This window comes from Aulonocara sp. 'chitande type north' Nkhata Bay, linkage group LG2 (genome assembly GCF_057382095.1).
Source record: "Aulonocara sp. 'chitande type north' Nkhata Bay isolate Kocher_YH1m ecotype deep benthic linkage group LG2, A_spYH_male_GT1.1, whole genome shotgun sequence".
NCBI lineage: Eukaryota > Metazoa > Chordata > Actinopteri > Cichliformes > Cichlidae > Aulonocara > Aulonocara sp. 'chitande type north' Nkhata Bay.
Window position 1 is genome coordinate 38,340,133 of NC_141345.1, and position 12,413 is coordinate 38,352,545.

The 12,413-nt window shown below is 40.7% G+C and overlaps 1 protein-coding gene, 1 long non-coding RNA gene and 1 pseudogene across 2 annotated transcripts; 1 reads left to right on the forward strand and 2 right to left on the reverse strand.

Annotated features, from left to right (window-relative positions):
• Positions 1 to 459: 459 nt before the first annotated feature.
• On the reverse strand, positions 460 to 2,080 carry LOC147338402 (uncharacterized). Its single transcript, XR_015125096.1, has 3 exons — positions 2,037 to 2,080; positions 1,238 to 1,297; positions 460 to 498 (listed from the first exon to the last, which is right to left on the reverse strand). It is a non-coding gene; the product is annotated as an uncharacterized LOC147338402 (long non-coding RNA).
• Positions 2,081 to 6,953: 4,873 nt separating this feature from the next.
• On the forward strand, positions 6,954 to 8,390 carry LOC147338403 (uncharacterized). Its single transcript, XM_086309776.1, is given in 4 exon segments — positions 6,954 to 7,055; positions 7,255 to 7,317; positions 7,670 to 8,128; positions 8,130 to 8,390. Coding segments are annotated over 4 exon segments (885 nt in total).
• A 793-nt stretch (positions 8,391 to 9,183) lies between these two features.
• Positions 9,184 to 12,151, reverse strand: LOC147338404 (G2/M phase-specific E3 ubiquitin-protein ligase-like; annotated as a pseudogene).
• Between the last annotated feature and the right edge of the window lie 262 nt (positions 12,152 to 12,413).

Genomic DNA, 12,413 nt, shown 5'->3' on the forward strand with positions numbered 1-12,413 from the left:
AATTTAGGCTTAGCGCCACTCGTGGTCGGCGAGATCCTGAATCAGGGTGAGGACTCGAGGGTTCACACTGAGACGACGCTTTGAGTTTTTGTTCTCTACTTTGGTTCCTTTTTCTGGGTTTATGGAGAAGAAACACCTGTAGAATAACAATCATATAAAAGTTTATTAAGCATTTTTATAATTGATCAGTTAAAATACACGTACAAAGTAAGTAAAAATTAAGTATATACATATATATACACACAGTCATGGCCATGACCACGTTCAAGACAAAGTATAACCAAAATGCTGTGGGGAAGTGAACATAGTGGGAGACCAGGCTGGGATACGTGAAAAGACTGAAGGGTATTGAAGATGGAGTTTACCTTTATTCCTCTGACGTCTTGGATAGTTTCAGACTGGAGATCAGCAACAGCCGCGTCATATGTCTCTGGAGTGCGTGGAGGACCACAGGCATTTGGATCAGCATAAAACTCACTTCGTGTTACTTCACAGTACCTGCAAAAATATTGAGAGCAGCTGAAGTTTTCTGTAAACCCTCCTATGCAATGAGAACCCAAGTTGTCCCCAGCAATACAGTAAAGACCCCCTTTTACTGTTTCTCCATCTACATCTATTCCATCTGTCTCCAAAGATTTCAGATCTGCCAACAACTCTGAGAAAACTTTGGCTATTCCAAAACGCTTGAAGTCATTCTCAACACACAACAAGACTAAAAACATGTTATCTGTATTTGAACGCAAATGAATGGGTAAATTTGCTAATGACAGATAGACTGCAAGAAGTTTGTGCGTCTTTTTAGCAGAACCCAGGGGATTCACTACCTCAAATGAATCTTGGTACAAAATCAGTTTGAGGCTTTCCGGGTTTTCATTAAAGAACTGGTGACATTTGAATATTTTGCCATCATATAAATCCTTAAAAATTTCTACATCAGGACCCCAAACTGTTGTGACTGTGTATTCCTCCATAACTGTGACTCTAAAAAGCTCTTCAGGGTTTCTCCAACTGGTATGTAGTAAGCACATTTTTCTGTCATGTTTTCATCCATTCCCAATGGTACTTTCTTGGGTTCTGTGTATTTAAACATTTTTTTGAATGTTTGATTTCTGGTGTGTGTTGTTCCTAGTTGTCCCTGATGGCAAGCAGAGAACAAATCTGACTCTTTAATGCAGTCACAGATTTTAGTGACTGCTTCATCTGATAGGTTCATTTCATTTTTTAGTAAACAACTTACCTTATTAATTGTGTAGGCTTGACCCAATTCGTGCACATTCTGCATTTCCTCAGCAATACTCTGTATAGTAGAGGGAGGAATTAGCAGCTGTCCTTGCAGTTTAAGGTAAAAGACACACATGTTTCTGAGATAAGAATGACTATCCTTCTCTGGCATATCACTGGCTGAACTAGCAGATGCCATGGTTTCATGTGTGTTTTCTGAATATTCTGTACTGTCATTTGGGGGCTGAGGATGAGATTCCTTGTACATGTCATCAATACCATCTGGGGAACAAGCTTTATGCTTCCTACACATGTGAGAAGTAAATGATGACTTTTTTGTAAACATATGCTTACAACCACTTACTGGACATGACACAGACCTGCCCTCTGCAATATGATCGTTTAAGTGAGACACTAGCTCTTTCACTTTTTGAAAATGGCGGGCACATAATGAAACCGCACATTTTAAATCTGCAACAAGAGCTTTATGAGTAGCTTGAAGTGCAGGTGCATTGTGCACACGATAAAAATGCCCCTTGAAAGCAGAATATGTGGTGAATGTTTGGCTGCAATTGGCGCCAACACATTTAAAAATACAACAAGGCTCATTCTTATGCACTCTGCAATGTAGTACATAGCCTCTTCATGTGACCAATACCTTTTTACAAAAGACGCAGATGATCATTTTTAGTATTTCTAAAGTTTGCCTGTGCTTTTCAGCTGAACTAGCATGCTAGCGCTAGGTTATGAGCATTGGTCTAAATATCAACTGGTGCTTTTATCTTGAAAAAACGTCGCCTAGATATTGAACTTACCGTGCAGACTTTCTGACGAACAAACACAGATCCTCAAAAAACACTTGAAATCGTATGTTTGTAATTTGTCCTAACAATGTAGTTGCTGAAAGTTCAACGTTTTCTTCTCCCGTCTTCTCTCTCGTGCTGGCTCGTTAGCTATAGTCGTGAACTAGGCGCTCTTCCCCTCCCGCCCTCACGTCATTATCCAATCAGAGACGAGCTTCAGATGCACATTCAAAATTAGGCGCGCTCAGTGCAACGGTGAGTGGTTTGAAGTAGCTTACAGCTCTGTGGAGATGAGGCACCATAGAGATCCTATGGGAGGCACTGTAAGTTTGTTTAGCCTGTAATAATGAGACATTGCTGACCTAACCCAAAAAAGTATTCTAGTCTAAGTATCACATTGCAATTAAAAGAAACATGAAGAATACAAGCATTATGACAGAAGCATTACTTAGTCGTTAAATAATAATTTCTTATTGGTTACCCTACAATAGGCTGAAAATAGCCCGAATGATTTAAGAAAAAAACATGATGTAAACAATTTTAATTGTATATTTTTATATAGCCTATAAATGGAGAGGCAACCTCTCAGGTTCACAATGACATCTTCTGTGTCACGGATTGCCGGGGCAAGCCGTGTGGAATTGTAGAAAGGGACCAAAAGGCGGCAGCTCTGGTGCAGGTGAGTGTTTATTCACAGAGGTGGGTAAGTACAAACAACGGTGGCGACAAAACATGAAACTGGAAACCTAAACTGGGTAAACTAATAAGACAAACCAGAAACGAGGATGCAGGGAGGTCCGGAGAAATACATACGGGAAGACGCAGGGAGACCGAGGGGAAACAACACAGACGAACCAGCAATTACTATGACAGAAGACACAACTTAAATACACTCAGAGAACACAGGGAGATTACATACAGGTGGGAACACAGCTGGGAGTGATCACGTGACGAGAGTAGGGAGACAAACTGAAACACTCACATAAGACGCAGACCTTCACAATAAAACAGGAAACACATACACGCAATGACATAACACACCAACTTAACACAGACTGGGGGACACAGAACATAGGAACATGAACCATGAAACAGAAGAGTATAAACACCCAAGGTAACCAAAACCACAGAATACTAATAAACTAAACAAACACGGAGTCGCAGACTCCGGATCATGACATTCTGTGAAAACATTTTTATTAGTCCTATCCATGACTTTGCATCATTTCATGAATCATGTTAAAAGTAGGCCCAGTACATCCATGCAGTTGTAAAGTGACTTACATATAGGTCATGTGTTTTTAAGAAAAACTGACTAAAACTGTGATTTTTACAGTATTTGCATGTCAAATTAACATGATTGTTTGGTTATGAGTATTACAGTGTTTCACTGTTTTTATTCACAGTATTTATAGTTTTAACCAATAAATTTGATTATAATCACACATTCATGTTGTAAATATAACAGGAACATTCTGTTTAAAGGTTTACAATAATTCACTGTGATCGAAACACGAAAGTTGTGTTTTCGGGGTTTACTATACATTTCTGTAGGGGTTTTACATGGTTTTTATGTCAATTTCACTGCCCTTTTTTTACAGTGTGGTAAATGCAAATAACAGCATTCTCAACACTTATTTCTTCAATACAATATGCATGTCCTTCATTCATCCCTTTGTGGAACTTCAACGCACTTCTGCTCTCCCCCATATTCCATCTTCACAAGCATATCCTGTGTGGAGATTGAATAAAAATTAGTTGACACTAATTAATGGCACAAATAATCCAGTAAACAATTGCAGCACAGTAAAGAAAAGGAATCATCTTTGAGCCATTACTGGTGTAAAGTATTTTCCCAAAAGACAAGGACACAGGCAACAGGTAATACTGAACTAAATGTAAAACCTCAACCTTTTTAATTTTTACCTAAACCGTGTGCACAAGACTCTGGAGGGATCTATGCTAACGTAGAATCCAGTCAGGACGTCTGCTACTGCTGTTTGCTCGTTTTTTTATAGGAGATCGTTTTCAGGCTTCAAGCAGCACCATTATACCAACATTTCACATTCTAGACATTGTTTTAGGTGTATTTGACCAAAAGTTTGACTGAAAATTCACATGCAAGCTTTTTTTCAAGGCTGTGGTATTTGCCCGCAAACAATACCTTTCAGCTAGCTAAAACAGAATATTATGCTATCAGCGAGCAACATGGCTAATGCCTTTCACACAGCTTTGTCTCAACTCCAAAGAGCCACAGAAGTAAAAGCTAATAATAATAATTGAAACAATCTTTGAAAAAATGACTTACCAAGCATGGCAAACAACTCAAATATGTAGAGCAAAATGTTCTGAAACGGCTTCACTTCAGCTTCGATTGGAGCCGTGCTGGGGGCGGAGTCTGTGAATTTACTCTGTTGGTGTCATAGCCCCTGTAGGAGTTCAGAGTTAAGAGGCCAAGAGTTAATGTTTCCATTGTAACACCTCCAGATTTGACAGAGAAACACTCATTTTTAACACTCGATTTTAACTACTATCATTTTACACCTCAGAGTTACATTAAAAGAATGTGACTCTACTTAGAGTAAAATTAACTCTACTTTTGCAAGAAGACTATTAACACCAAAACATTTAACACTTTTGAATTTGCTGTGTAGGGTCGCAGATCATCTGCCTCTTCAGTCACACCAACCCATGACTTGACATGTGGCCTCCAGCAGAGGTGGAGACCCTCAGACTGTGTGGGCCCCACAGGCCTGGGCTCAGGCATCACCTGACGTATACCGGCTCAGGCTCCGCTGGCTCTAAAAGCTGTGTAGGTGCTGTGCCTGCCTGCACTAAAGATTTAGGATACAAAGGCGGAGGATGTTCAGAATAGGAAGGCTGAGGCTGCTCAGCAGGGTAGCAGTCTCTTCTGACAAGAGGAGATGCTCTTTTCCTCCAATTTAGCATCTTTCGTCCAATATATCCACTCTCCCTCCTATACACATTTATAAACCATTTCAGCCTCGACGATCTAATTTTGTCTCCAAACAGCTCCTCCTTTTGATGTACTCATTTGTAATCCTGTCAAATCTGGTAACTTCTAGTGGGAATGTTGATGTCTTCAGCACTGCCTCTTGTCCATTTGTTTGTGCCACCATCTTCAAACCATACATCAGTATCATCTTGTAAACCTTCCCGTTCACTCTTGCTGCTATCCCTCTGTCATAAATCATTTCTGACACTCGTCCTCACCCACTGCACACAAGCACTGTTTTCTATGCTTAAATGTCTTCTGACCAACATTCACACTCTGATGAGCTAAGAGCAACTTGGAGTTAGTATCATGGCCAAGGCATGCATGTACCATGCAGACTGGAGTGTCCAAGGATCGAAACACCAACCATCAAGATGTCTGTGAAGGTTCTCAGTCATCCAGGTCATCGCAGTCTAAGTAGCTTGGAAAGAAAAGCGTCTGGACTTCTGTAAGTTGCTTGAAGGCGTTTCACCTCTCATACGAGAAGCTTCTTCAGTTCTAAGGTCAAATTTTGGAGAGTCCCAGATGTAAACCCAGTGGGAGTATCCCCCCAAGAGGGTCATGGACCCCCTAATGATCCTCTAGCTAATCACAGGTGTGGGTCCCAATCAGCCAGGGTTTCGGAGGGGCTCATTGTGAAACCTAGCCTCACTCTATCATGTGATTTCCTGAGATCAGATGGCCCAGGGTGTGAGTGGGCATTAAGGCGTCTGGTAAGGATCTCAAAGCTGGATTATAGATGACAGTGGCTTACAACAGTTGGTGTCGTAAGCCACCGCCTCTGTTCAAAGATGGTCGCTCACAGTGGACATAGATGGCTTCTTTCACTCCTCTTTCAAACCATCTGTTCTCAACATGTGAACATTGGAATCCTTGAAAGAGTGACCTTTGACCTTTAGATGCAGATGGACTGCTGAGTCTTGTCCTGTGGAGGTGGCTCTTCTATCCTGTGCCATGCGCTTGTGAAGTGGCTGTTTCATCTCTCCAATGTGGAAGTCTTTGCATTCCTCGCTGCACTGTACAGCATGCACCACATTGTTAAGTCTGTGTTTTGGAGTTTTGTCTTTCGGGTGAACCAGTTTTTGTCTGAGTGTGTTGCTGGGTCTGAAGTAAACTGGGATGTTATGTCTGGAGAAAACGCTCCTGAGTTTCTCTGATACACCAGCTACATAGGGGATGACAGTGTTGTTGCGTTTGTCTTTCTTATCCTTCCTAGCCTGTGTCCGATCTTCTTTTCTGCGCATCTTTGGTTATCCTAATTGGGCTTTCATCAAGTAAGCAACGATGCACAGAAAATTATCGGTTTAACTACAGCCAGCTTGAAGGCCTGTGGTACATAGCTGATTATTTAATTCTAATTTTACTGAATTTACATTTACCCTTATCCAGCAGTTTTAAATTTCCCTCAGTGTCGCCTGCTCTGGCCCCTGGAAGAGTCTCTAGCATCACATCTCAGAACAGAATCACCAACTATTAGTCTCTTCAGTGACTGACCTCAGAGTTGTTATGAACTATCGAGCCACCCTTACAGGAGCTGCATTCAAGAAGAGGATGAGCAGGCTTTGAGCAAGCTGAGCATTACAGTGAAGCTATCAGTTTACCTTTTGATCTATGTTCCTACCCTCAGTTATAAGGGGCGCCATTTGTAAACTGAAACATGCCGAAATTAATGGCAACATTTTTCCACATTTAGCTCTAAATCTTACAAAAACATCTTTTTTTGAGTCATTTTTTACAACATTTAGTAAAATATTTGTAACTTTTGATATTTAAAACACAATTTTAAATGTTAAATCTAAATATTATATTTAAATCTAAATGTTAAATTTAAATGTTAAATTTAAATGTTACGGGAAACTAAATATTTAGCTAATATGCAAATTTATTGTACGGGTCACTGATTCCCTACCAGCATGTCCAGCGATTTAGCTGAAAACATTGGAAGAGCCGTTTTGTCGGCCATCCAACGATTCAGCGGTAGTGCAGTCTCCACCTCACAAACGCCGCAGCACTTGGTAAGTTTATTGTATAACATTTTGGACCATTGACTGTTTTGGACGGGTTGATAGGAGTGTTAGCAAAACTAGCAAAGCTAGATTACTTAGCTAGTCCTCAATTATTTCATTTGGTAGGCAGCAGACAGATCGAACATCATACAACTCTATTTATTTATTTGGTAGGTAACAGTCGTTCTTGATGTAAATGTTTCCTTAGGAATCCAGCAATGCACCCGGACCAAGTAGATCTGCCGTCTCCACTGGGATACCATACCGCTCGGTAGGCCTTCTTACACATATCATTTAGCTGACTGGCTTTTTTTTTTCTTTGGTGTAATATATCACCTTAAATTAACTCCTGTCAAAGTAATGATTCTGATTCTACATATATTTCATCTTCTTAGGGGTCCATCACTAGCAGTGTCACATCACCACCAACAACATTCACAAGTTTTACATCATATTTTATTACTGTTTTTGCTGTGAAGTGTCTTTTGATTGCCCAATTTGATATTTTAAAACTATTGATAAAATATTACTCCCTAGCTAATCTGTCACAGTATAATTGCCTCAAATTACCCATTTTCTGTTAGAGAATTTTTCTCATTGAGATTATCTTTGCCGTGTTCTAGGATGGTTACCAAGGAAGGCTTCAGATTTCCAAAGAGGAACTGGAAAATGTTCTTTCCCTGAAAACATCTTTTACTGAAGCTGCATCTATCCTTTCCATCTCCAGGCCCACTCTGTATAAGTTACTGCAAGACTATAATATCTCAGTGTCAACATTCAGTGTAATCAGTGACCATGAGTTAGATCAGATAGTGTCCCAGATAAAAACTGAACATCCAAATGTTGGAGAAGTGATGCTGATGGGTCATCTGCATTCCAAAAACATAGTGGTTCAAAGATGGCACGTAAAAGAGTCACTGCGGAGGGTGGACTCGGCTGGTGTTCTATCCAGGAGAAGAACGCCAGTTGCTCGGCGAGTATACTCTGTGCCTCATCCAAATTTCATATGGCATATAGATGGAAATCACAAGCTGATTCGTTGGAAGTTTGCTGTTCATGGTGCAATAGATGGATACAGCAGGATGATGTCTTAATTTGATGATGTTGATGTTTCTTCAGTGCTCCAGCAATAATCGAGCTGAGACTGTGAAAGCCCTCTTTACTGCAGCTGTTGGACAATTTGGCAGACCCCTGCATATCAGGACTGATCATGGAGGAGAGAACGCTCAGATTTGGGAGGACATGCGAGCAAGCAGGGGTGAAGGCTCTGTCTTAATGGGAAGTTCTGTGCACAACCAGAGGATTGATCCGCGACCCGGCCTGGTCGCAGGGGCAGCAGCCTAAGCAGAGAAGCCCAGACTTCCCTCTCCCCAGCCACCTCCTCCAGCTTATCCAGCCGAGAGATATAATCTCTCCAGCGTGTCCTGGGTCTGCCTCGGGGCCCCCCTTGGAATTCAACTTTTGCGAGATCTCGCAAAAGTTGAATTCCAACAATGGCGGCAGCTACTTAGTTGTAATATTACTCTTTCTGGGTCACAAAATACACTTTTAAGATAGTTTGAGGCGTGAATGTAGTTGTGTGAACGTCAGATATCTGCTCGGTTAACAAGACACCCACCATCTCGAAGCTAACGGGAGGTCGAGACCTATTACAGTCAGGAGGAACACCACTTTCCCGGCACATCGTGCCTCAACCTCCCGGTCGGCTTCGAGCTGGCGGCCTCCGAAGAATGCGGCTAAAACTTTTGCGAGTTTGTTTTGCAAGATCTCACAAAACTTTTGCGAGATCCCGAGTTTGTTTTGCGAGATCTCGCAAAAGTCTGTCTTAATTTTTTTTCTCCCGTGTCCCCTGCGGGGCTCCGTAATTTTGAAATGTCCTTGTTTAAAAAAAAAAAGAAAACGCTAATAAAATTATTTTGTACTACACCAGTGGCTTTATTGATTTGTCGTTGAAAATAGAGAGTTAGCATTTTCATAAATCTATTGAAGCTTTGAAAATTATTACATTTCAACATTAAATGCAGTCAGAATTGATTTCAACTATCTTGTATGAAGCAAAGTTACTTGAAACTACAATTAATGAACAGGATTAGAGTTAACCAGCCCACCATTTTAATTTCACTTTTTTGGAACATGTTTAGATGGTGCTGAATAAATCTCCATTCAGGAGTGCTACTAAGAAGCAGTAATGAAAAGCATCATCATCAGCCATTGTTGTTTCATTCACAAAAAGCTGAAGCTCATTTGCACATGTGTGTGCAATCGGGAGATGTTTGCTTTCATCGTGAATGAATGTTATTTTAGGAGCTGGTTGAAAACCCATGGCTGGAACCTTGCTGCTCCCGCTGGCAAAAGCCAAGATGTGACCAGGCCTCAAAGCCTTCACAAATGCCTCTTCATCCTTGGTAAGACTCCTTTCTCCAAGTGCGTCTCTCAGCTCTTTATCTAAAAACAAAGAAAAACCACCGTTAACCTGGGGACACTAAAATAGTTAAAGCTTGAGCTAACAACTAAATGATGGCTAATGTATTTTTAAAAAGTACAGAGGTTCTGTCTTTGCTTTTCTTGTCAGTCGTAAGATTTCATACATTTTTATTCCTGTTTTGTGTATGCATGTGACATAAAAATACAAAATAATTTTTACTTTAGTGTCCTGAATTGTTTCATGGCCAGACTACATTCTATGTGAATTTCTGCTTACTTTCGACACACTGGAGAAATTCCAGAAATCTGACCACCATCAGCTCCCCTCTAACTCTTCTGTTGCTCCCAAGGACAGAATAGCTTGGCCTGAGAACCCCAGCAATTAAACTGGCTGTCAGATCTTTGTCCTCCCCTGATAGGTCAAGCAGAACATGCAAACTGGGGTTCTCTCTCAGGAGTAGGGATGGGTACCGGTGTCCGGTGCCATGATGGCACCGGTTCTGACATAAACGGTAGTAACCAGACCGAAAAGCAGCGCACATTTCGGTGCTTTATTTCGGTGCTTTTTTTTCCTGAGCTGTGATACACTTCTAGCCAATCATTTTACGTTTCCGAGAATAGTAGGCGGGCCCAGGTACGTACGTTCTTTTAGAGCAAACTCAGCAGCCTGCAACAAGTGCTTTAAGCTGATACTGTGATACTGTCAAAGGAGGTAACACCTCAAATCCGATGAAACACCTGGCGACGCATAGCGTTTTTTTTAAAAGCCCAGAAATGCGCCGTATTTGATAGCTTGCTGCGAGACCTCACACCGAGCGCATCTACTGCGGGTGGGTTGCCTGTTATGCAACATCCCCCAAAAACACGAAGAGGAGAGTCCTGGCCCCTAGCCCTGCCAGTGTAGCATAAATGATGACGGATGATGATGGCAGCAGCAGCCGTTCTTCTCTGCGTGAGTAGCTAAATGTTGTTCGTGTGTAATTTACGTTGAGTAGGCTAACCACGTTATTACATTAATGCATGTAAGGTGAACTAGCAAACATCATCATAGCTACATGCGGCTGTCTTCTTGTTTGATGGCAGATACTCCCTTCACCCTGGCCAAAAAGGCTAAAATGACCAAAGAAAAAGTGGAAAACAGTTAAACATGAGAGGTTTTTGGACAAAGTTTGTGTTTTTTCCATTGTTTAAGCACTGCTTCCAGCCAAGAGTGATACCATATATGCCCCATAGCTGCAGAAAAGGCTAACATTGTTATCTTTTTACAAAAAACCAGCTGAACATGAGAGGTTTTTGGACCAATTTTGTGTTCTCCAGTCTTTAAGCACCGGTTTGAGCACCGTTTGAGCACCGGCACCGTTTCAAAAGTACCGATTTGGCACCGGTATCGGATAAAACCTAAACGATACCCATCCCTACTCAGGAGTGATAAAATCTAGACAGAAAAGTTTAAATAATGGTTAAATTCCAGTTTTAAATACAAAAAGTAGCTCACTCTAAATGTTTATTATAAAATAATGACTAATTGATACAGAAAAAATAAATTTTCACTCCATAGTAGGACAAGCGATCAGGTAGTTGATCGAAACAGCTTTTCCGTTGCAGGACTGCGAGGTATAGAGCTGCATTTTCACGAACAGATCTTTATTGGCCACGGTGACCGTGAGTGGAAGACCTTCAACCTTGATATCGCCATGAGTCGCAGCAGCTGACTGCTTTCTCCAAATCATGTTGAGTTGTTGCATTTACAACCTAAATATTTAAGAAAAACACTTTAAATGTTTGTTTTTTTACCAGTGTACAAATATGGCAGATGGTTCATTTTAATTGCACTCAAACATTTTTGTTTTGGTTTATTTGGCTGTACTTCACCAATATAAGCTTTTTTAACAAAAAGGAAACAAACTGAAAATATAATACATGGAATTGCCTCTAATAACCAACAGTGTATATATTATAGCAAAACTATGGCTAGGCACTTATAAAAAAAGGCAAGAAGACTTGTGAATATAGGAAATATTACAATATTCTTGTTATAATATTGCAATTCACCTTTTTCAGATTCTCTCTTAAGTCAGGGTCACCTATATCATCCGGTGTTAGGTGTACTTGAACAATGTCTCCTGACTACATGTGGAGAGAGAAAGGCAGGTGCTTTTCCACCGCACTATTATTGTGGACAACATCCTGCCAATGGTTCGATATACTCCATTTTGCAAGTTTAGGATGTTAAATTTCAGTGTGCATCCATTTGGTGTAGCTGAAAAATACAAAACAAGTATATTCTGTACAGACCCCAAGTGATATCTTGAGATTGGCAGACAAAAATGTATTAGTTTTTTTTTGTTTTTACTGTTTCAGACACACAGAACATATAACAGATTTGTTATCTGTAGTCATTTATTAACTTGTTAATGTTGTCAAACAATGTTCAGATCAGGTGGTTGTTGCGTTTGTAACATTATAAGAACGGGTGTCGTCAACAAGCCTTTAGGCCTTGAGTAAGTAAGTTAGTTAGTTTGTCTATGAAATCATATTACCTTCAAAAGCACCACCTGAAAGATGGCCTTCACCAGTAAACGGAAAAACTCCCGCCTTGGCCCCCCAAGGTCAGGAGCATCTTCCTCTGTATCATGTTCATCGCTTGCAAATGTGACATAAAGCATCTCACAGCTTTCTGCAAACTTGGGTCTCTTGAACTGACGCAAAGCAGTCGACCACACATTGGCTCGACTGATATGGAGCTGTCTTGTTCCTGGTGTAATGACTTTCTCACTATGAGCTCTAAGAAGACCTTCAATTTCTTCTTTGCTGAGCTTCTTAAAAGAACTATATAAAAATGGGACAATGACAAACAGATCTCGGGGGAAAATGGAAATTTGCTGTACATTTGACTCAAGTGCAGAGTTACAACAGATAATTATGTTGTGATAGTCCATATTA